A 22,925-nucleotide genomic window follows, 5' to 3' on the forward strand; every position below is an offset into this window, starting at 1 on the left:
AAATTTAACGAATTCCTAGTAATATTTTCGTAAGCGTACACGTCATTCGTAACTATAGTTATTATGAAAAACCACATAGGACCAACATTCAACTTAAGCATCATTCAGATTGCTTATGGCAAGCACAATTTAAACAGAGCTTCAAGTATATCATTTTGATCTAGGTTATATAGCCTCCTTGTTTACAGAAACCATATGTCATGGAATACATGACAAAATCTTTTAAAATGGATAACAAAATCAATTCTTAAGTAACAAGTGGAATATGAAACAAGTGTTATCGTCATGATATATGGTTTTTTTTAATCTTAAGTTAACTGAAACTGTACAGGAAACATACAAATATGTATAAATTGTTTCGTGTTTTAGCTGCATAATGAGTGACCGAAAAGCTGTTGTTAAGAATGCTGATATGTCAGAGGATATGCAACAAGATGTTGTTGACTGTTCTACACAAGCTCTAGAGAAATTCAACATTGAAAAAGACATTGCCGCATACATTAAAAAGGAATTCGATAGGAAGTATAACCCAACATGGCACTGTATCGTTGGACGGAATTTTGGCAGTTATGTTACACATGAGACCAAACATTTTATATATTTTTACTTGGGACAAGTTGCAATACTGTTGTTCAAATCTGGTTAATAAAGGAAATTCAGTTTACAATTAAACATATTTAAAACGCATAAGAAATCGTTGTCATACTTGCAGAACTTGTTTGAACTTAGACCAAATTTGAAAATAACTATACTTTTTTTACATAGATATGGCCGTAAGTTTTCTCGTTTGAATTGTTTTACATTGTCTTTTCGGGGCCTTTTATAGCTGACTATGCGGTATGGGCTTTGCTCATTGTTGAAGGCCGTACAGTGACCTATAGTTGTTAATGTCTGTGTCATTTTGGTCTTTTGTGGATAGTTGTCTCATTGGCAATCATACCACATCTTCTTTTTTATACCAATTATAAAAAAAAAACACAAATAATATATGTAACACAAACAAAACAAATTCTCGTTCTTCTGTGCTGTGTTTGGTGCGCATTTTAGAATTTTCCATTATCAAATACGCTCATGGACTTGTTCCATGTCCCTATATGTGTTTGTCGCTAGGACGGACTACTTACCTACCCGTATGTTGCATGGAAGAGAGAATCATCTAAATGTTAAAACTGTCAAATATTTATAAATGCATTGAGAGATACATTATAAAAATGAACCTTATTTACAGGCTGAAATGTACTAAACTGTTCCGTAATTTTTTATTTTTTATTGAAATTCTGACTTTAAATTTACCCTTAGATGTTTTTTGCGCTGTTTATCTTTTAAAAGAGGGACGAAAGATACCAAAGGGACAGTCAAACTCATAAATCTAAAATAAACTGACAACGCCATGGCTAAAAATGAAAAAGACAAACAGACAAACAATAGTACACATGACGCAACATAGAAAACTAAAGAATAAACAACACGAACCCCACCAAAAACTAGGGGTGATCTCAGGTGCTCCGGAAGGGTAAGCAGATCCTGATCCACATGGGTCACTCATCGTGTTGCTTATGTAATAACAAATCCGGTAAATAGTCTAATTCGGTAGGTCACATTCATGAAAGGGAAGGGGATTGTAGTTACGACTTAAGGAACATATCCGATGTCATTTGTGAAACGGTTATTCCATAACGGTCAACCAACTCGTGATGGCGTCCGTAAAATTAACGAAGGGATGATTTCAACTTCACCATTTGGAACTCTTGGTTTAATAGTGTCCTTGTGAGCAGCAACCCTCTATCAAGAAAATCATGATAGGAAATGCAAGCACGGGAATATCGTATCAATTGGGAGATATATACCCCGTATGCAGGTGCTGCTGGAATGTTGCTACTTAGAAATTGAAAGTTCACAATTGGAAAGCTGAAATCATCTCTTTTGTCGTAATTTTTTGTTTTCAACCGACCCTCATTGTCAATTTCTAGATGTAAGTCAAGATATGAGGCCGACTTAACTGTATCTGTAGTATCCTTTATCTCTAGTTCGATGGGATAGATGCGTTCCACATAGTCACCAAATTTTGCATTATTTAGTGAAAGAACATCCTCTATATTGCGGAAAGTAGAGTTAAAGGATATTGCTAACTTCTTGTCTTTCTTCCTAAGAAGTTCCTGATTGAAATCAGCCTCATAATAATAAAGAAACAAGTCGGCAAGTAGAGGGGCACAATTTGTTCCCATTGAAATGCCGACAGTTTGTTGAAAAACACGTCGTACGAACGTAACAAATATGTTGTCAATCAAGAAATCAAGCATCTTGATAATATCAGTATCAGAGATGTTTTTGTTTGAATCAGAGTAATCCTTTACAAAGTAGGATTCATCCCTCCCTAAGACAAGATACTTGTATCTTCGTTGGCCATTCTTTATACAATCTACCTAGAAGTTCACCAGACGATATATATAACATTGTTTTATGGCATAATGTCAACATCAGATAATAAAGTCTTGAACCTAAATGTTTTCCTCCGCATTCTGAGCGAGTTCTGTTGTACAACTCCCCTTTACACTTTACATTCCTCTGAGCGAGATAAAATGATGAAAGGCTTAGTACTTAAAAAAACTGTTTTAATCCTTACTCGTGTAAATGTGACAATCACAAACGCAGTTTGCGTTTACTTTATCTAAGGTATGTTTACTTGTGATTTAATGATACAATAACAAATTAGTTGATATCTCTTGTCTAACATTTAATCACATCTGGTTATTATACAATCATTACATGGTATTTCTATATACTAAATAGAGGCATGACCAAAAAATAAACAACACAGATTTCATAGGCGAAGGCCAATTGCTAAAAAAGAAAAAGACCAAAAGACACATACAAAAGTGGACAAAACACAACCAAGAAAACTTAATACTGAGCATGCAACACGAACGCCTCCAGAAACTGGGGGTAATCTCAGGTGTTCCAGAAGGGTAAGCTTATTCTGGTGGCACCCGTTGTATTGCTCATGTAAGTATCAACTTAGTGATAAGTCTTTTTCGGGAGAAAGGGGACGGGATTGTAGTTAACACAAATGGAACATATCCGTCGGCATCTGTGAAACATGTATTCCATACCGACCATCCGACTCGTGATGGCGTCCGTAAAATTTCGGGGTAATGATTTTATTTTATGTTTAGATTCAGAACACATAAAAATGAGTTACAAGTAAACAAACACTGTATGTTCTGCAGTTTAATCAGCAATACCTTTCCTGAACAGTTTTTGGGTTATAGATGTTTTTGATTTTAGACATAGTTTATCAATTACGATATGAAAATGATTGAGCAATACGCACAGCTTATAAAAGTTCTCTCTACATTACATGAACAAGGTATTAATCATAGGTTAACAACTTTTAAAAAAAAATAGAAGAACTCAGCACACATAAACAAATATATATTGACAGTAGTACTTACAAAATATATATTATAAGTTATATGGTTCGCTACTGCCCCCATACGAATCCATAGAGGGTTAGTAAATTCCATAGAGGTGAGGCCGGAGGCCGAGTCCCCTATGAATTTTATTCACCCTCTATGGATCCGTAGGAGGTCAGTAGTTAACCATATAACGAATTTATCGGACGCTGGACTTTTTCTGCGGCGTTTTGTTGAAAAATAAACAATGAAACACGACAACATTAAAAGATGACGTCGCCATTAACGCGTCATGAACCCCATATGAAACTAACTAACCCCATACGGTCTCATAGGGGGTCACCACGTGACAGCGTTTAACCAATCACAACGTGATAATTCATCTGTGGTCCGATAATAAAATCAACGATACCAATTATGTGAGCAATTAATCTTCGGTTATTCAAAGTACATAGAAACTTGTATATATCAACACCCTTTATATTTTATTGGTAATATTTATTAACAATAAGGTTCCGAACTAAGCAGAGCAGATTAAGTGGAATAGATTAAATAAAAAAAGGAGTATCACAGATATATTTCTGAACAGATTTTGAAAAAGCGATATTGTGTGTTTGTGTTTTGAGATTCCATGTACATTTTGGCAGTGCTTCCGATGACGATTATATCAAACGTTACACACTTTATTTTCGTTTCCAAAATTTCTCTCTGTTGCTTTTTTTTCGCATATTGAAATTATTCGATTTTAAAATTTCTGTTATCGCCAACAAAATCATTATTTCATCTTTACCAGAAGAAACTAAGGCAAAAATCACGATGTAATATGTCTTTCAAACCCACATCCTGAATAAACGAACTAAATAGTATATAAAATATAATTACATACATAGTTACTGCTATTGAAATCCATCACAGATGAATAAACTTTTGATAATGATGTAAATACATTCCTTTTATGTCGTCACACATAACAGTTTTGATATGGATGAAAATAATTTCATACTTATTTCATATTGATGGCGGTTAAATAGGAGAAAAAGTCATCCATCCGAGGAAAATATTGATTATAAAATGTATCTATTACTAATGGCAAAGGTAAATACAATAAGCATTTTAAAAGAAATACATTAGTTATCTGTAATTTCAAATGACAAAAAGTGGCCGATGCCACTTAATATACCAGATAATACGAGTCAAGTATATAGTCTTTTTTGGTACTGTTTTTGTAAATTTTATTGCATCTGTTATTTTCTTCTATGAGCACGCGGGATAACATCACCCTCTTTTTAATGCTTTATTGTTACTCACCAGAAAATATTACCAATCCATGGTCAATATAGTGTTTTATTTTCATTGGTACTTGAAGTAAATGGCTAAGCTTATGACATTCTATCGGTGCTATTTGAAAATAAAACTGAAAATTCAAGACTTAACTTACATAAGCTTTTTTTTTTATTGTAATACATAGTTAAATATTTTTATTCGGAGTAAAAAGCATCGGTGGTAGAACAGTTTAATAATAAGATATGAAATATATTCAATATCATAAAAGTTCTGATATTCTATTGAATTATATGAATACTTGTGATTTCACAACCAATGAACAGACATTTAACATACAATTTGATTTCATTGAATAGTTTAAAATAATTGATTACGCATTTTTGGTTCGAAATAGTTTAAAAGAACTGGTTATGTATTGTTTGATTGGGATCGACTAAAAAGAAAGATTTGATAAAATTTCAGATACTTTCGAGGCCAACCAGTTGTACAGTGTTTAATAAAAAGTTAATTTAATAAAAAGTTAATGGAGTGCCATTAAAAAAAATAGAAAAAATAAAGTTAAATTGATAAATAAATTTCAAATAACTTCGTTTACAAATAAACAAACGGTGGTAATGAAATGAAAGTTAAAACACAACTGCTATCATCTTATGGCACACATCATTTGAGGTAAGATATAAGGTAAAACTCTAAGTGATTATCTACAGATCTGTATCAAAAATAAATCACGGACAGATTGATTTTAATTCAAACTAATGACAGATACTAGGTTATAATTTGGTACGCAAGACGCGATTTCCTCATCAGGTGCGCTCGAATCAAGGAGTTGGAAAGCGAGATCAAAGACAAGGTTGAAGAGCATCGAAAACAGATATTATCTATCAACTTATTATAGAAAAACAAGAATTTTAGTGCAGAATGTTTGGTACCATGTTTTTTAAACTCAAGCTTACTTGCAAAGAGAAGTAAAACAACCAATTAACAGTCATTGGTCGTTGAAAAAAAGCATGGTTAAGGTAATGAGATGAACAGTCGTCAGTGATAAACAGCTACAGACATATACAGCCGCACACAGTTAGATTAAGAACTATTACTAAAAGCAGGTGCGTTTTTTTTTAAGAAAGAGTCTGTAAATGGTACAATGTGGTATTTAAAACTAGTTTACCTCACCACCTTCTTTGGTCTTTTACCTACATTAATTATGACTTACACTGTTTAAAATTTATGTTTTCCATCTTTTAATCTTCATACTGCTTTACCAGTAGCAAGTATGTATTAAACAGTAAATAGTGAAAGATATTACAAAAGCATATAGACTAAATTATGGCAATGTGGCCACATACGTTTACTAAAGTTTGCAATAGTTGATTCAGAGGAAATTGTTAAAATGTTTTTGTTGTAAATTCGGCGCGAACACAACGCGGGAACGTCACTTATGTCTTATATTGTAACGTCAAGACTTTGTGACGTGTCACTTGTATACTTGGGTATTATATAGATCGATTACATTATTAGAACATGCAACGTTTTATTCCTTAATTTACGTATTCCCGACATTTTGGTGCCGTGTCCAATGGATTTGAATAAGCTGAAATCGATTAGGAAAGCGAACAGAAGTGAAGTTACAAGACACTTACGGAAAATCGACGATTTGAAAAACGAAGCGGAGTTAGCCGGGGTAGATCTTTTAGCAACATTTGAAAGTGTGGAACAGAAGAAGAAACTTTTAGAAGATTTGAATCAACAAATTATAAGTGCAATCGATGCAGAGGATATTGAAGAAGAAATTCTCAACACAGATGAGTATACTTTAGATTTAGAAACTAAACTAAAACACTTGCGTATATTCATACAGAGTTTAGACAATTCGAATAATCATAAACATCAGCAGTCTACTTCATCATATCAAACATTAAATTATGAAGCGCCACCTTTTATTCCTACTTCATGTATTGAAAATCAGCAACAGAGTTGTATTGCACCATCACTGTCAACGTTCAGCAGTCAAACACACCACCTTCCGAAATTAACTTTGCCCCATTTCAGTGGAAATATTATTGAATCGCAATCTTTCTGGGATTCTTTCGAATCAGCAGTACATATGAACCCGAGTCTACCAGATATTCAGAAATTCAACTATTTGAAATCACAACTCGGAGGTGAAGCTTCACATACTATTGATGGGTTCGCATTGACAAACGCTAATTATAAGGAAGCAATTAACGTATGAAAAGAAAGATACGGACACTCGAATAAAATTATACAAGCACACATGAAAGCATTGCTAGACATTACACCCGCAAATAATGAGTTAGCCAGTTTACACGTATTTTATGTTCGCATAGAGGCATCCGTACGCGGATTGGAAGCGTAAAGGCCAATCGCAAGACACTTACGGCACATTACTAGTCCCAATAATTTTGAGCAAGCTTCCCGGAGAAGTAAGGCAACATTTAGCGAGAGATCATGGATCAAACACATGGTATGAAACTAAAATTGAAAGTTGACAACACAGAAACTATACAACTATCATGCTTCGGAGACACTGGCAATACTATACAACACCTAGGTAAAGGTGCATTACTGGTCGAGACAGAGACGAAACAGAAAATACCAATTGATGTACTTGTCGTACTGAAAATAGCCGTTCCGTTCAAAAATCATATCCGCAAATTAGACTTGACTGAAAACAAGTACATGTATTTACAAGGATAAAATCTGGCTCATCCGATCACAGACGAAAGCATATTAGAAATTGACGTTTTGATAGGAGCAGATTACTATTGGCAGTTTGTTGGAGACCAAATCATCCGCGGAGATGTACTTACAGCAGTAAAATCAAATCTAGGCTACCTTCTATCCGGTCCGATAAAGGAAACAGGTATCGCGAAATCTTATGACAATACAATAAAAAACAAAGAGCAAAGAAGTTTCTTTGCAAGAATTGATGATCTTGACCACATTTTCATGGTCATATACCAAGGACCTCAAATCAAAAGACCCTAGGTCTGTAATATGTATGGATAATGAGTTTTATCACTTTACTCATTATTCTCAATATAAAAGGGGGGAAATCAATCATTTACTGCCAAGGTATCCTCGCAATCAACATTCAAGTGTTAAGACATGTCGCAACTAACAATTTAGTGAAAATAATTTGTTGATATATTATATGGTTTTTGAAAATAAATGAAAATAAGCCAAAATCAAAATTAAGAATATGACCTTGACCTTTGACCTTGACCTACGTTTTTTTTTATAACTCTCATATGGAGTATCCGTAAAGCTGTGGTCCAAATGAATATCCTAATCCTGAAGATGTAACGAGCAATTTGGCAAAATAAATTCGTCGTAATCTTTAACGGTTGCGAAGGAGTAGTGGCCAAAAGAAAAACAGTGTTTGGGGAGATAACTCTTACAACGTAAAGTATTTGGTTACGCGGTTGTAAATTTGTAAAGCGTATAAACTATACGATATCATATTCCAAATATTTAAGCGACATCTTTTGAAACATCAATACTACGCAAGAAAAAAATTTAGGCGGAAGAAAAAAAAAATAAAATGAAATAATAATTATCAGAACAAAATCAATAGATCTTTCCATGGAATGGTGGAAAGACCGAATTACAAATATTTGGTTAGAAAATTAAAAGAATTAAACACATTTTATATAGCGGTTATTTAAGAAATAATTCATGCAACCTAACATCATTTACCATTTCATATTATCACAAATAATTTGTATATCATTTTATTCTGGTATCACCTAAGTTGAATTATAACATGCTGCAAAGGACAAAGTTCACCTTAAGCCAAATGTGGCCTTTAATTTCAACTTTATCATAAAATTTCAAAACGACCATAATTTGGTTCTTAAATGGATCTATTTCAAAAGCCTTACTTCTGTGTTAAAACCAATCTCTTCATAAGAGTACATTATTGTCTTTAAAATCAGTATATTTTGGATATATTGTAAAAATACGATGATTTTGTGCATTTTGCGGACCTTAAATCTTGAGAAAACCCTTGGCCGCAACTTAGGATCCTAAATATTCTGTAACCAAAAGTTGCCAATGATGATATTGAATCCCTAGACATAAACACGTTCTGGATCATGGATGGCGGCTAATGTAAATTACCCTAAAAACTGTTTAGAATTATTAAAAAAAAATACCAAAACTGACGTTACAACACAAAAAATGCACACTTAAGGAGTCAATACTTCGTCATTTGTAATGTGATGTCCCAAAATGAACTTTTTTGTATTAATAGTAATATCACAACTATTTCTATGTGAAATATGTAGTATTTTGGCCTGATCATCAAAATCTTAGGGTCAATTTTAACCCTACTTGAACTTACTTCTTTCAGTTGTACCGTCAGTGGCTCTCCGACATACATAATCAAAACTCTTAACTAAAGCATTTAGACTAAATTTTGGCAATGTGGCCACATACGTTTATTCAAATTACCAAAGTTGATTCAGGGGGTAATGTTTAAGTTTTCTGTCGTCTAAGGTATTAAGAAAAAAACTATGGTTCCAAATGGCGAACACATTCAATTTTCGACGGGTTTAGCGGACTGACAGCATAATTCCAAATTCCCTGATTTTTTTTCACACCAGAATTTTTGTTTTATTAGTTTACATAATCGAAACACTTACTCATTTATTACATGCTTCAACATAGTTTCCTTCAACATGTTTAGTTTTATTACCATATTTCATAACTTTTTAACAAATACTACTTTTAATAGATTCACACATCAAAGCGTTTAAAAATTGCAGATATCCGTTTAAGATGAATGCTGGGATGAAAAACTAATCCAAGATATTTTCGTTACGTCTACCAGTTAAAACTCACGATAGGCATATGTAAGACAGTAAAAAATTATGCTATTAAATCAGTATGCAACTTATTAACAATACTTACAGATAAATACATACAGTGCATTTTGAAGGACTTTTGCGGGTAAGAAATAATGACATTATTCCATATATTTAAATATTTAGATATAAATTATACGATGTATTCCTAATTGTATGATAAATCATCAGAATACTGTTACAGGTGAAATATTGATAAAATATAATATAAGAGTATTGATAGTTTAATTATTGACTGGATGTGTTTGTTAGGCGACAGTTGGTTCATGCATATTACAACACAATTCATAAAATGTAATTTTTATATTTTATAATACGTGAGGACTCGTAAAATTAGTGTATTCCATGATTTGTATATGTATTGTTCAAATAAATGAAAAAGGCCATTATTTTAAAATGTAAATCTACCTTAAGTCATCACTGGTTTTCGATTTATTTTTACAATTAGGTAACAATATGTCCATCAATTATGCAATTCTTTGAAATATGTTCACAGGTTAGGGGCATTTACTACTTTATTATAATAAGCATATCCTAGGCCCGAGGATATTAATAGTTGAATAGTCAGTGATTTGGTGCTAACACGATTAATAACTCTCAGTTGATTTATTTAAGTGTTTCTGTAAATTAAGATGTCTTTTCCCTCATGAAAGGTTGACCTGACATGGATTCAGTTATTCTTGTTATGTCCTTTTAGTGATATAGCTCTTTCCATATTCAAGTACTGGTACAGCCTTTGCTATATTAATTTTGGTTTAAGTGTTCCTGTTGAATCAAAGTGCTTCGGACGCAAAAAAAAATATTAACCGTTTTTTCATTATTATTTGTTATTACGCAGAAACCGAAGTGATGACAATTGTTTCGCCTGATTTGATAATATACCTTTTAGAACTGTTATATCTTCCTAACACAAGCGGACATTAAATATAGGGTATTGAGGAATACCAAAAATTATCGTGTACAACTAAAACATAAACATTCCTATATAAGTAATTTCCATCAATGTTTAAAATATTTGCTGAAAATACCATTGAGGCAAATCAATTAAGAACCAATTAATGTCCAATTAAACTTTATATCAATATACTAATAGACTACTGTAAACACAAAAAGATTTAATATGTCAAAAAAATATCGCATCACACTCGATACAGTAGTAGAATCTATATTTTTAAGATTGGGAAAATAGTGTTTGGAATGGATCGAAGCTAGTCGACAATGTATACTACTGTTGCCTTGAGTTGAGGAAATAAATATATGTTAAAGGAACAGATTGAATGTTTATTCTGCTTCAACATGTTCACTTAGTATCAATATTTCGTCTCCAATCAGTAAAGTTAAGTCATGCGACCTGGTTATGCTACTCTAGCATATAATTAACTTCGTAAAAGCCATGTATAGTGAATGTGTTTTAATGGAGATATTATATAACATTCAGTTCATATTTTATGGTTCACACATAGTGATTTTGAAAATAAAAATAAAGAAAGAATTATTCCGTTTAAATTATCTAAACGTAACAATTGAATATATAGGACATATTCCTCGTTCTTATTAAAATTTCACAACTCTTAAGATATGTATTGCTATAATAGTTGTTGGAAAATGACATTTATAGTTTTTTAAATTATGGTTGAACTGTTCTGTATTAGTTTCATACATCAAAAATATACGAAAAAGATTTTAAGATGACATCAATGGTGTCAATATTTATTCTTCGATATAAAGCTAAATTTTTCGATTGATCGTGATATGGACTTGTTTTGTATTTACTTCAGCTGACACCATGAGTGAAAGAAAAGCTGTTATTAAGAATGCTGACATGTCGGAAGATATGCAACAAGATGCGGTTGAAGCTTCCACTCAGGCCTTGGAAAAATTCAATATTGAAAAAGACATTGCCGCATTCATCAAAAAGGATTTTGACAAGAAATATAACCCAACATGGCATTGTGTCGTTGGTAGGAATTTTGGAAGTTATGTAACACATGAAACCAAACATTTTATTTATTTTTACATGGGACAAGTTGCAATATTGTTGTTTAAGTCTGGATAATACAGACAGATAGATGTGTTTTAAATTAAAATTTATGGTCTATATGTATATTCAAAGGATTGTTTTTTTATATCTATAAAAAATAAGAAGATGTCGTATGACTGCCAATGATAAAATTCTCCATCAAAGACCATAGGCAATAACAACTCTAGGTCACAGTACGGCCTTAAACAATGAACAAAACCCTTACCTTTAGAAAACTATATAAAGACCCGAATTGATCTCTTTTCATATAAAACGTAAGTTGGATATCTATGGATTGTATAGCACAGGTTTGGAATAATAAACTATTTCGGACCAGACAAAATAAATGTCATAAATTACCAGACGATCGTACTGCAAAACAATATCATTAGACAACAACAAGGCATATCAAGATCAATGTTAGATAAATTTGGGGGGACTTATGAACGAGCAATTCAAATGGTCTACATAAAGGTGATCAGAATAGAGAGAATAGAAAAGAACTAATAAGAGAAGAAATTTCCTATAGAATGATATAAATGAGAATTTTGGTTCCTTTCCACTGTTTCGATTGAGTCGTTGATGAGTCTTATCGAGTAAATTTGTATCTGGCGTTCCATATTTTACGTATTGTATCTTAAACAGTCACTAGGTCGATGCAACTGCGTAGGTTTCGTCATTGTGGGTATAACCAGCCCAGTAGTCAGCACTTGACATGAAATATAATTTATAAGATTTTTTTTGTAAACTATAGGCCTGGTACCCTTGATGTGTTTTACCTACGGTTATTTGCTTGTCAATGCGCCTTTCCCCATCTAGGAACCTTGACTGTTGTTGTTTCAGTCCTGTTAGGGGGGATTGGTAGATGTAAATTCTACAACTGTCATTCATAGCCGAAGTTTGTAGCATTTAAGGGTAATGAATGGACCAATGGAATCAACACAAATGTTAAAAAACAGTCTAACAAATACAACATGGAAATACAATCAATCAGGTTACTAGACCCAAGTTAAAACAAATCTACGGATTAGTACCTCAGGTGATCGTTAAGGGTGAACAGAAACTGATACATTCTAAAATTCAGTTTGATTTAATTTTGAAATTCGGTTTATGTATGCGTTGAAATTCAACGAAGCTACATTTTGTATTGCAAATGTCGTTACTCATAAAAGGATTCACTCCGCACACGTCTCTTTAATTACTGTTAAAAGCAATACCCTTTCCAACAACAGTGTTAATTTTCTTAAACCTGTAAAACAATTATTGTATAGAGTGAAATTAATTAAAAATCGCCTACCTATCTTTTTTATATTAAATTTATTTCAATGCATTCATGTGTGTAGATATGGTAAGTGTGAATGGAGTTTCGAACCAATTTACATTTAGTTGGTCAGTGACCTTAAGTTTGCGTACTTCATAATTTTGTACACATGTTAGCAAGTTTGGTGGTGTATTTTGAAAGATGGATTTAATACAGGTATGAATAATCTAGTCTTATACGTCAACAAGTCTTTGGACTAGATATGTTATTCTGTTGAAAGAAAGGAAATTATTATCGTTATTGTTTTTATTCATTTTTTTTTAATATTTATCAGAATGGACCAGGCCATACACCATCACAAAAACTTTGCACCTCCCATAACACAAAATGAGTTAGACCATCCTTTCTATTGTTGCCGATCCCCTTTTGATTCTGGAGCTTCAACACTAGTTATCCATATAATGTTTCTCAAACGTATGGTTCTGATCTTCCGTGAGGATGGATTGGAAACTGCGTGTTGGATTCACGGTTTATTATAAACATTTATTATATTTATAATTGATACATAATGATTCTACCACTGTATCGAGTGTGATACGATATTTATCCACTCGAGACAGTTAAATTTTTGAATTTAAAACGCGAGGCTCACCGAGCGTTTTAAATATTTATAATTTAATTGTCGAGAGTGGATAAAGATCGTATTACACAAGATTTAGTTAAGGAATCTCTAATGATTTCTAAACAATATGCGGGCAAACTTATTCTTTCTTTTGAAATGAACTGCAACAAGATGTGTTCTTTCTATGTGATGTCATCAAGCATGGTTGCCTTTTTTTCATGCCGTCACAATTGGAAATTTAGAAGAAGGCAAGAAAGTTTGACGTCATAATCGAATTTTGACCAATGAAGAACTGAGATCAAATAAACCACACGTTGAATAATTAAAAATAATCAACAGATCGGGTAAAGGATAAATCGAGTAAGAATTAGAGAAATTTTGTTATGAAAACAATCAAACTTGAAACTACAGAGGGCAAATTTAAACTTAAATAGTTTTGGCATTTTTTTAAGTCCCATTAAATTATATAGTGTTCCTATTTTTTTCCTAATTTGTCTATTTCAACTTTAGGATTTGAACGTTAATCATTTCAAAGGTTCATCCATAAATGCTGATAGATCGCATCGAGTACATTTTTATTTATTATAACACGATTTTGAATAAAAATAATTTGGTAGAAAAAGAGTTGTCTCGTTGATGCCAAGACACGATTCTACTCCTTTTTAGCCGATATTCAACATAAAGCATAGTCACTTAGAACAGTACAAATGAAATATATAAAGCGTTTTGTATAACAAGAAATTGGAAATTTACCTCAGTACTTTATTTTGCCTTTAAAAAAAATGATTCGAGCGTCACTTATGAGTCTTGAATAGACGAACGCGCGTCTGGCGTACAAAATTGTAATACTGGTATCTATGATTATTTAATTCATACACGTTGATTTAATTCTTGAAAGGTCCGGGTGAGATACTAGCCTTAGTTTGCCTAACTTTTTAATGAAATTTGAACGAGTTTGTTTTTACCCATGAAATCACATTTAACGATGTCTTGATGTCACGAAAATGCATAGTTTTAGCTTGCAATAACCAACAATATAAATGTACCACAATGTTTGTCTTAATAAACAGGAACTTTCCCGTAAAATGTAATTGAGCTAACTTGCGCTTGTTTTTTCCTGAATGATAAATATCAATGAGAATCTGCCAACGATGTCTTAATAGAATTTCAATAGAATGTCGCAACCTTTAGAATATATAAAATCTCTATAAATATTCATCATATTTCAAAAATATGACGCTTTAAACTTTCTCATACTTAACGATTATTTTTAAGTTTAATTTTTTTTAATTTTTTACCTAAATTTTGTATACCAAAAGGGTCGCTTAGCGCATTTCCCCCTTTCTGTATATACTTTAACCAACTCTACTTTAGTGATTTTCTAACTTTGTTGATCTTGAGGCGCATTCAAAACGTGAATATTCGCGTTTATTTTCACTCGCAAATTACGAGATAAAACAAAAACTCTCGCAAAGTTAATTGGTTTGAATTATTTTGTTTCAGTGTTAATTTAATATTTGTAATCATTTCGTCGAATTATATGTCAGAGATATCGTTTCATGATCATTTAATTTTTTAAACACGAGAATTTTCATCTTTATCTGGCAAAATCCCTGTGAAATATTAATTGCAAAGTTTTTCAATTCAACTTAAAAACTATATTTTCATTTCTCAATTTTTCGTTTGAGAACTTTCTCTGAAAGAACTGTTAGCTCATGAATATGTATTTACATGTATGTAACAAGGTTACAGTAATTTTGAATTACTAGGGTGTATAGATATTTCCTGAACTTTTTAAAAAGTATGTATAATCTCTGGTTCATTAAGGGATTCAATATACTCATTTCATTATGCACAACTAGAACAAATGTTTTTTCATGATGTATAATCACTAGAACAAATGTCAGATATTATAACTAATAACTGGAATGAGGGGAAAAAAAATTTTAATATAGAAAAGTTAATAAATGTATAATATAAACTCATATAACACCTCTTTACAAGCCTAAACATCAAAACGCTTTTCTGCATGATTATCTTTTTGATTCACACCGCTTCTGGCTACACCATCCACATTTATAAAAAAAAAAAACATGTTCTTCAGATTGTAAATCTGACTAAACTGCACATCGAAGAGAATAAAGACTGAAATAAATAATCTGAAGTTGCCAAGCAAACTGAATCAGCCATCTCGAATTAATCCTTGTGCAGGGTCCAAGCTAAATTCCATGTTAAGTAGACACGATATTAAATATCCTTTTTATATTTAATGATGACCAATATATTTTTGAGGTATCCTTTACTCGGTCCACATGCTGAATCAGTATCAAAGCATACCAGTCAATGTCGGTCTCATCCAAATTTTGCCTAATACGTTCCGCCTCATTTTCCAGATAGTTGTGTAGGCTCTCTTTGTTTTAATTACTTAGACACATATATTTTGTCATAAAATATTAAACAAATAAAACAGATGTAACATAACATCAGCAATTTTTTGTGTACTATAAATTACTCATATGCACAATATGCATTGACATTCAGAACATGAATATTCGTGTGCTGCCAGTTTTTTGCAAACCATACATTTTAAAAACTATATTTTCATTTCTCAGTTTTTCGTTTGAGAACTTTCTCTGAAAGAACTGTTAGCTCATGAACATGTATTTACATGTATGTTACCAGGTTACAGTAATCTTGAATTACTTGGGTGTATAGATATTCCCTGAACTTTTCAAAAAGTATGTATAATGGTTTACTTTTATAAATTGTTACTTGGATGGAGAGTTGTCTCATTGGCACTCATACCACATCTTCCTATATCTATGAGTTATCACTATCAATCTTAATAGTAATTACTTATTTGTTTATGATGAACCGGGGTTGAACACAGTTAAATAGCATATCACTGCAAACTTACAAAAAGGATTTCACAAATGGATACGGAGTGAAAACTTCATTTACACTTTGAAAGGATAATTGGTTAAATGGTGTTTGTATTATTGTATTGATAAGACCTAAAATCATATCAGCGAATTTGTAAAATAATTATCAAATTTTTTAGTCACTATATAAGATCGGTGATTATATATAATCTCTTATAAAATTAGTGATTATGCATTATCACAGGAAAACTGGGATATTTCACAATCCCTAAAAACCAGGATTCTACATATTCCTTGTAACATATTAACCCTACAATTACGTATTATCGATATTGACACCCTCACCCCTCAATTTACAAATTAACAAAACATATTTCTACAGAGAAAAGAAACATATTTCTACATAAAAGGAAAGGATGAAGATTTGTTGTTTTGGTAACAGGAGGAAGTGGATTCCTTGGCCAACATGTTGTACAACACTTGCAGATCTATGCTGAAAATGTTCGTGAAATTCGGGTATTGGATATGGTGTCTTACGAACAAAAATTAGATAGGTGGCTTACAAATATTCATCTTTCTTATTATGTATTTTTTTGTGAACTATAACATCTAAATCATTTGTTCCTTTGACAAACTAATGTGACCAGTACACTTATTTAACACAGGTTATATAGCTAGCATGTTCAATATAGTAAAATACATTTTTGTTTACGACTAAATGATTTTCAATGTCCCTTTGGTATGTTTCGCCTCCTTTACACTTTACCAAATTCTCATACATATATTATAAGATATAAGATATTGAAATGTTGGCAGAATTGACCATGTCATGAGAACATTTGAACTTAATGTAGTTCATTTTTTTAATGGCGATTTATAGTTAACACATAAGTACAATAATGTTCGAAAATACCTGGTCTGAATATATATATGTATAATCGCAGACTATTTTCAAAGTTTCATTACGATTCACATGATAGGTTAAGGTCTAAATCGATCTTAAACTAGAAAAGGTAATACATTATAACATCTACTTCTTAGCATTAGAAAAATGTGAAAGGAAAATGTTATCCAATGAATGAGACAGACGTTTACACATTACAGGGGTAGCTCTACAATGAGATCATCTACTTCAGTCAAACATAGCTTAAATGTATTTCGTATTTATTAAAATCTTTCTTATCATATTTCGTTTAATACTTTCTAGTTTCTTACTTTTATTGATTTTTCAGACTTCCAGGCAAGCAAACCCTTGCGTATCTTTTCTGGAAGTATAACGGATAACAAGTTGGTCGGAGAGGCATGCCGTGAAACTGATATTGTTCTTCATATTGCTTCCAAAATAGATTATTCCAATTTCCCCGACAAAAAATTATTACAAGAGGTGAACATAAAAGGTATATAATTATTTGAACTCTGAAATCAGTAATTGTAAGGATCAACAATATTCTAAAACGAGAAATCAACCTACGTTAATGAAGGAATTCGTCATTGATTAAGTGAAACAAAAAAATAGATATAATGGTATATGTGGATTAAATAATACCGGTTCCAAAGAGTTAAGAAACTTTTCTGAATTGTTATTTGTACATTTTCTACTTCAACTGACCGATATTCAAGGGGTAGGGTAGATCATGTACCTGCCCCCATGTCATGACGCTCGTCAGCGGTTGTCTTCACTTTTGTTTATCCCGTTTTTGTCATTCAGGGAGTTAGTTTTTTTTCTGTGCTAGATCTTTGGTCGTTTTCTTTGAATTTTTTTTTTTTACTTTCGTCGCTTTAATTATATATTACTCTTGTTCCTTGTTGAAGACTATATATAGATTTCTATTTTATTTCAATGTGTCGTTGAGATTTTTAATTAGACAAAAAACGCATAACACAATGGATTTTCAGTAGGCTGAACGTTTTATATAGGAACGTTTGTTCCTGCAAAAAATAAATCATAATCAGATGTAAAAAAAGACTAAATTAATATTATCATATTTAAGATTTTATTAAGAAAATAACAACAAAAAACTTTATTTTTGACGAATGTTTAAAGCATTCGACTAATATTTTAAATGATATACAACAAATCGAACTTTGGAAAAATCTTGTTAACAACGTTTGAATAGTTATGATCATAGATTATTTTTGGAAGAAATATCTGTTTACAACTGTAAAAGATATAATAAACTGGAATTGTAAAACTATAATTTACTGTTATGATTTGAATTATTTATGTCAAACTGGTAAACTCTGTTTGTTTTCTTTTTAATTTGTCCTATAAATCTTATAATGTCCGCATAAATCAAGAAAACGGTTGTATCATCCTAAGGATAAGAAAGGAGGTTAACAAACCTGTAAAGTAATTTCTTATTGACAAGTAAAACCGAAGGGATCGTTGACATCTTCACTATTTTCATTGATAATGACCTCAACAAACAATAGTGAGCAAATGAATAAGTTTGTACTATATACTATAGATAAACATAATGCCTTGGATTGTAACAGGGACAGGTCAAGCAACTGTAAAAATTGCTTGACCTGTCCCTGTTACAATCCAGTATATACCTCCCAAGTGATACGATATTCCCGTGCTTGCATTTCCTATCATGATTTTCCTGATAGAGGGTTGCTGCTCACAAGGAAGCTATTAAACCAAGTGTTCCAAACGGTGAAGTTGAAATCATCCCTTCGTAAATTTTACGGACGCCATCACGAGTTGGTTGACTGTTATGGAATAACCGTTTCACAAATTATATCGGATATGTTCCTTACGTCGTAACTACAATCCCCTTCCCTTTCATGAATGTGACCTACCGAATTAGACTATTTACCGGATTTGTTATCACATAAGCAACACTACGGGTGACACACATGTGGAGCAGGATCTGCTTACCCTTCCGGAGCACCTGAGATCACCCCTAGTTTTTAGTGGGGTTCGTATTGCTTATTCTTTAAGTTTCTATGTTGTTTCATGTGTACTATTGTTTGTCTGTTTGTCTTTTTCTTTTTTAGCCATGGCGTTGTCAGTTTATTTTCGATCTATGAGTTTGACTGTCCCTTTGGTATCTTTCGTCCCTCTTTTTTTAAAGTGATGGTCGTGGGTTATAACCGTTGAAAAATGTTATAAACAGTCAGGAGCAGTACTTAAACAAGTTATTAATTTCAGTACATTATATAGGTGATTTTTTTTTTTTAAATTATAAAATAACTCAATAGAGTTATTTTCAATTTCAATAAAAGCATGGACTAAATGTCGTTTTCGTGAATTTTTAAATCATTTTATATCATAAAATTAAGACTTTATTAAATTTCAGAGGAGTGAAGAAATAAAGTGTTACTTTAAATATAATGACAATAATATTACTTAAATAATTCATTTTATACATCTTTGAAAGAATTAGTAATGACGCTTATTTAAGGTACATATGTAATTGTTTAAGGTTACAAATTATAAATAACTTCAAGTCTTAATTAAATCACAAGTTTCCATCTATTTATATCTTTCTACTTTCAAGGAAAATGATATTTTAATAGTCCCAAGAGAATAATCTTTGACCCTGAAGCGTCGATATGAAAGATAAGTACGTCAGAAAGGCAATTAGTGATTCAGAAGGATTAGATTTTATATTTCAATGGAAAAATAACCAGATGACTGTGAAAATTTATTAAAGGTAGTAAAATCTTTTTAATTGGACATATATTTGGAAACATTACTTATATTATAAGTAATATTAAAAAAAGCCCCGTTTTCAACTTGTATAGGTAATTCTAAACGTTACCTGTTTAAGTAATGCCCCTGACTGAAAAACAACTATTTGTTGGATTCATTTCAATTTCACGAATTTACCTTTAACGTAACAAAAAACTCATATATAATGACGTTTGCAGTCAGATAGTTTCATTGGGGTCTAATAGTTTCCTTGACCGGTCAAACAGTTAATCGCTTGCAAATTGAAAAATAGTCAAAATATCGTGTACTTTTTTTATATAGAAAATGATAACTGAGGTATAATGATATAGAATATTAAATTAAGATCCCAAATTTAATGTAAAGGTGCATTTGTTCTATGATCATAATACCGATACCAACCCAAAAAAAGCAAATTAATGTAAAAGAAACAATTTCCTAATCTTGAACTATAACCAATTGTGTCTTCATTAAATGACATCTTTACTATTTCATTGATAATTACCTACCGAATCAATACTGATAAAATTATTCAATTCATACGAACTCCTCTTGATAAACAATGTTCACTGTATTTAAACCGGGACATGTCTAGCAAATGTGAAAGGTGATTGTGGTCTAAGGTTTTAGTCATCGAAAATAAAAGGGTACTATCCAGGCCAACTATACACAACGCTTTTATTGCTTCAAAAGGCGCACGACCCAGTTCATATTCTAAACGGCTCATAATACCGCTTTGGATGGAGTTCGTTGTAAGTTGGTGGTATATATGTACATTGAAGAACACAGATACCCTATACCTACTTATTAAACGGGGACAACATCTAGAAAATACTTCTATATTTCCTAAAATTTCATTTGAAAGAAAAAGAAACTTGTTCCATAAATACAGTGATAACTAAATGTGACTATCTATTGAACAATTGATTGAGATAAATTGGGGTTTTTTTGCTTGAATGAAGTTTTTTCAGCGAGTTTCAAGAAAAATGCAAAACGCATTGTCTAACCAGTAAGAATGATACAAAAAGGAAATAACATATTAGTGTATGTATATTACACTAAATTTTCCCAAATTCATGTGATACGTCTCCGTAAGATATCTATATAATAGTGTCTTTTTAGGAACAGAAACTGTATTGAATGCTTGTCGGAGAGAAAATGTTCCATATTTAATTTACTGTGGATCAGCTTCTATATATTTCGGTGGCGAAGAAGCAAGCTAGAGCAGCAACAGAGACTAACATTCAAACTCCATCTAAATTATGTTTTGGGAAATATGCAAAAACAAAAACAGAAGTACAGAATATGGTTCTATCGGCAAACAATTCTTATTTACACAATGGTTATTATAGAAAAGTAATTAGAGATAAAATTTTCAACACTATGGTGTCAGTATTTTCTCTTCATTCCAATTGCTATGTCTATCACCTGTTACAAAGAAAGCATCGCTTGAAGCGTCATCAACACTTCGAAAAAATTTAACCAAGTACAAAGGAAAAGTAAAAATACAAAAATACTGAATTCCGAAGAAAATGTAAAACTGAAAGTCCCTCATCTAACGGCAAAATCAAAAACTCATACACATCAAACCAATCGATAACAACTGTCATATTCTTATCTTCGATCAGGCATTTTCTGATGTAGTAGCTGGTTAATCAAAACTAGTTTTATGGCTAGCCAAGCTTCTTTCTTGAATGACATTCGCATCAAAGATAAGAAGATGGAAATTATCAGGAACTATGATTTGAAAATAAAACTGATAATACAATGAAAAAGTCCTAAATGAACATACAAAATAAAAGATTACAACAAAAAATTGGGATGATCGGGCAATTTGAATGTGTGATAAATAATATCCTCCACTAGTGACAGCTATTGTGTTTTTAATGTTTTAATCTCTTGGTAGTTACTCGTAAAGAACGTCAATCACATGAATTGTGTACTAGCTAACTGATTAGTTGTAATGCTTTATATATCACGATTCTATTTCAGGAAAACGATTGAAGACACTTGCCCTTCTCCCATTTGGAATGTATGGTTAACTAGATTACGGTAATATTCCGGCAGCAGTTCGACCATTCAATGGCAGAGCATTTCCACTAGTCGGTCAAATGAAAGCTAAAATACAATACAGTTATGTTGGGAATGTGGCAATGATGTTTGTAAAAGCAGTGGAGAAACTTCCAAAGTATCCAAAATAAGACGGTCAATATTTCTTCTCCGTAGATGACACACCGCCTGATACTGTTCCGGGTGTTTTTAAGCCTTTCCTGGATCATTTTAGCAGTAAGCCCTCGTCATGGTATATTCCGTATTGGCTTGCTATTGTTATTGTTTTCTTAATAACCTGTTTGACATTTTTGTTGAGATGCTTTACAAATGGTCATTTACTACTGTCACATTTTACATTTGGAAACATAGCATATTTGAATACCACATTTTATGTAACAAACGTTTAAGCCAGAAGATTACTTGGATATACGCCCGTTTACGATTATAATAATGCAATTGCGCAGTCAAATAAGTTCTATGAAACAATCATTTGAAGGTAAACATTTTCAACAAATTTTATTTTTAGAGAATGTGAAAATTCAATAGTCACACATCTACTTTTTTATTTTTTATTTGTATTTCTTATTTCCTTCAATGCTGTTAAATGTATACTACCTCGTGCTTAAAGCTACATCAATGTCATCATATTTATCTTCATAGTCATTGTCCTTATCCGCATCATCATAATCATCATCAATCTAGACTCACACAAGTTCTTTTAGCCATGGCAATATCTATTTTCCCCATGTTAATTATTATCAAATACTTATATATGTACATTTAAAGTCATACGACCACTTGTCTATTTAATGTCCTGTTTAACAAA

At 31.9% G+C, this 22,925-nt stretch overlaps 1 protein-coding gene across 1 annotated transcript; it reads left to right on the plus strand.

The window, feature by feature from the left end:
- Positions 1-376: 376 nt before the first annotated feature.
- LOC143076982 (3 beta-hydroxysteroid dehydrogenase/Delta 5-->4-isomerase-like) lies at positions 377-21,270 on the plus strand. Its single transcript, XM_076252874.1, has 4 exons — positions 377-522; positions 16,791-16,922; positions 17,641-17,765; positions 21,170-21,270. Exons 1-4 carry the CDS (start codon positions 377-379, stop codon positions 21,268-21,270), a joined length of 504 nt encoding a protein of 167 aa, XP_076108989.1.
- The last annotated feature ends 1,655 nt before the right edge of the window (positions 21,271-22,925 follow it).

This window comes from Mytilus galloprovincialis, chromosome 5, assembly GCF_965363235.1.
Source record: "Mytilus galloprovincialis chromosome 5, xbMytGall1.hap1.1, whole genome shotgun sequence".
NCBI classification, from domain to species: Eukaryota; Metazoa; Mollusca; class Bivalvia; order Mytilida; family Mytilidae; genus Mytilus; species Mytilus galloprovincialis.

Coding starts and splice junctions, on each gene's coding strand:
- LOC143076982 (XM_076252874.1), top strand. CDS start 377: ATGAGTGACCGAAAAGCTGTTGTTAAGAATGCTGATATGTCAGAGGAT. Junction 523..16,790: donor AAAAAGGAATTCGATAGGAA/GTATAACCCAAC, acceptor GAAAGGATGAAG/ATTTGTTGTTTTGGTAACAG. Junction 17,766..21,169: donor ACAAGAGGTGAACATAAAAG/GTATATAATTAT, acceptor GTGTCTTTTTAG/GAACAGAAACTGTATTGAAT.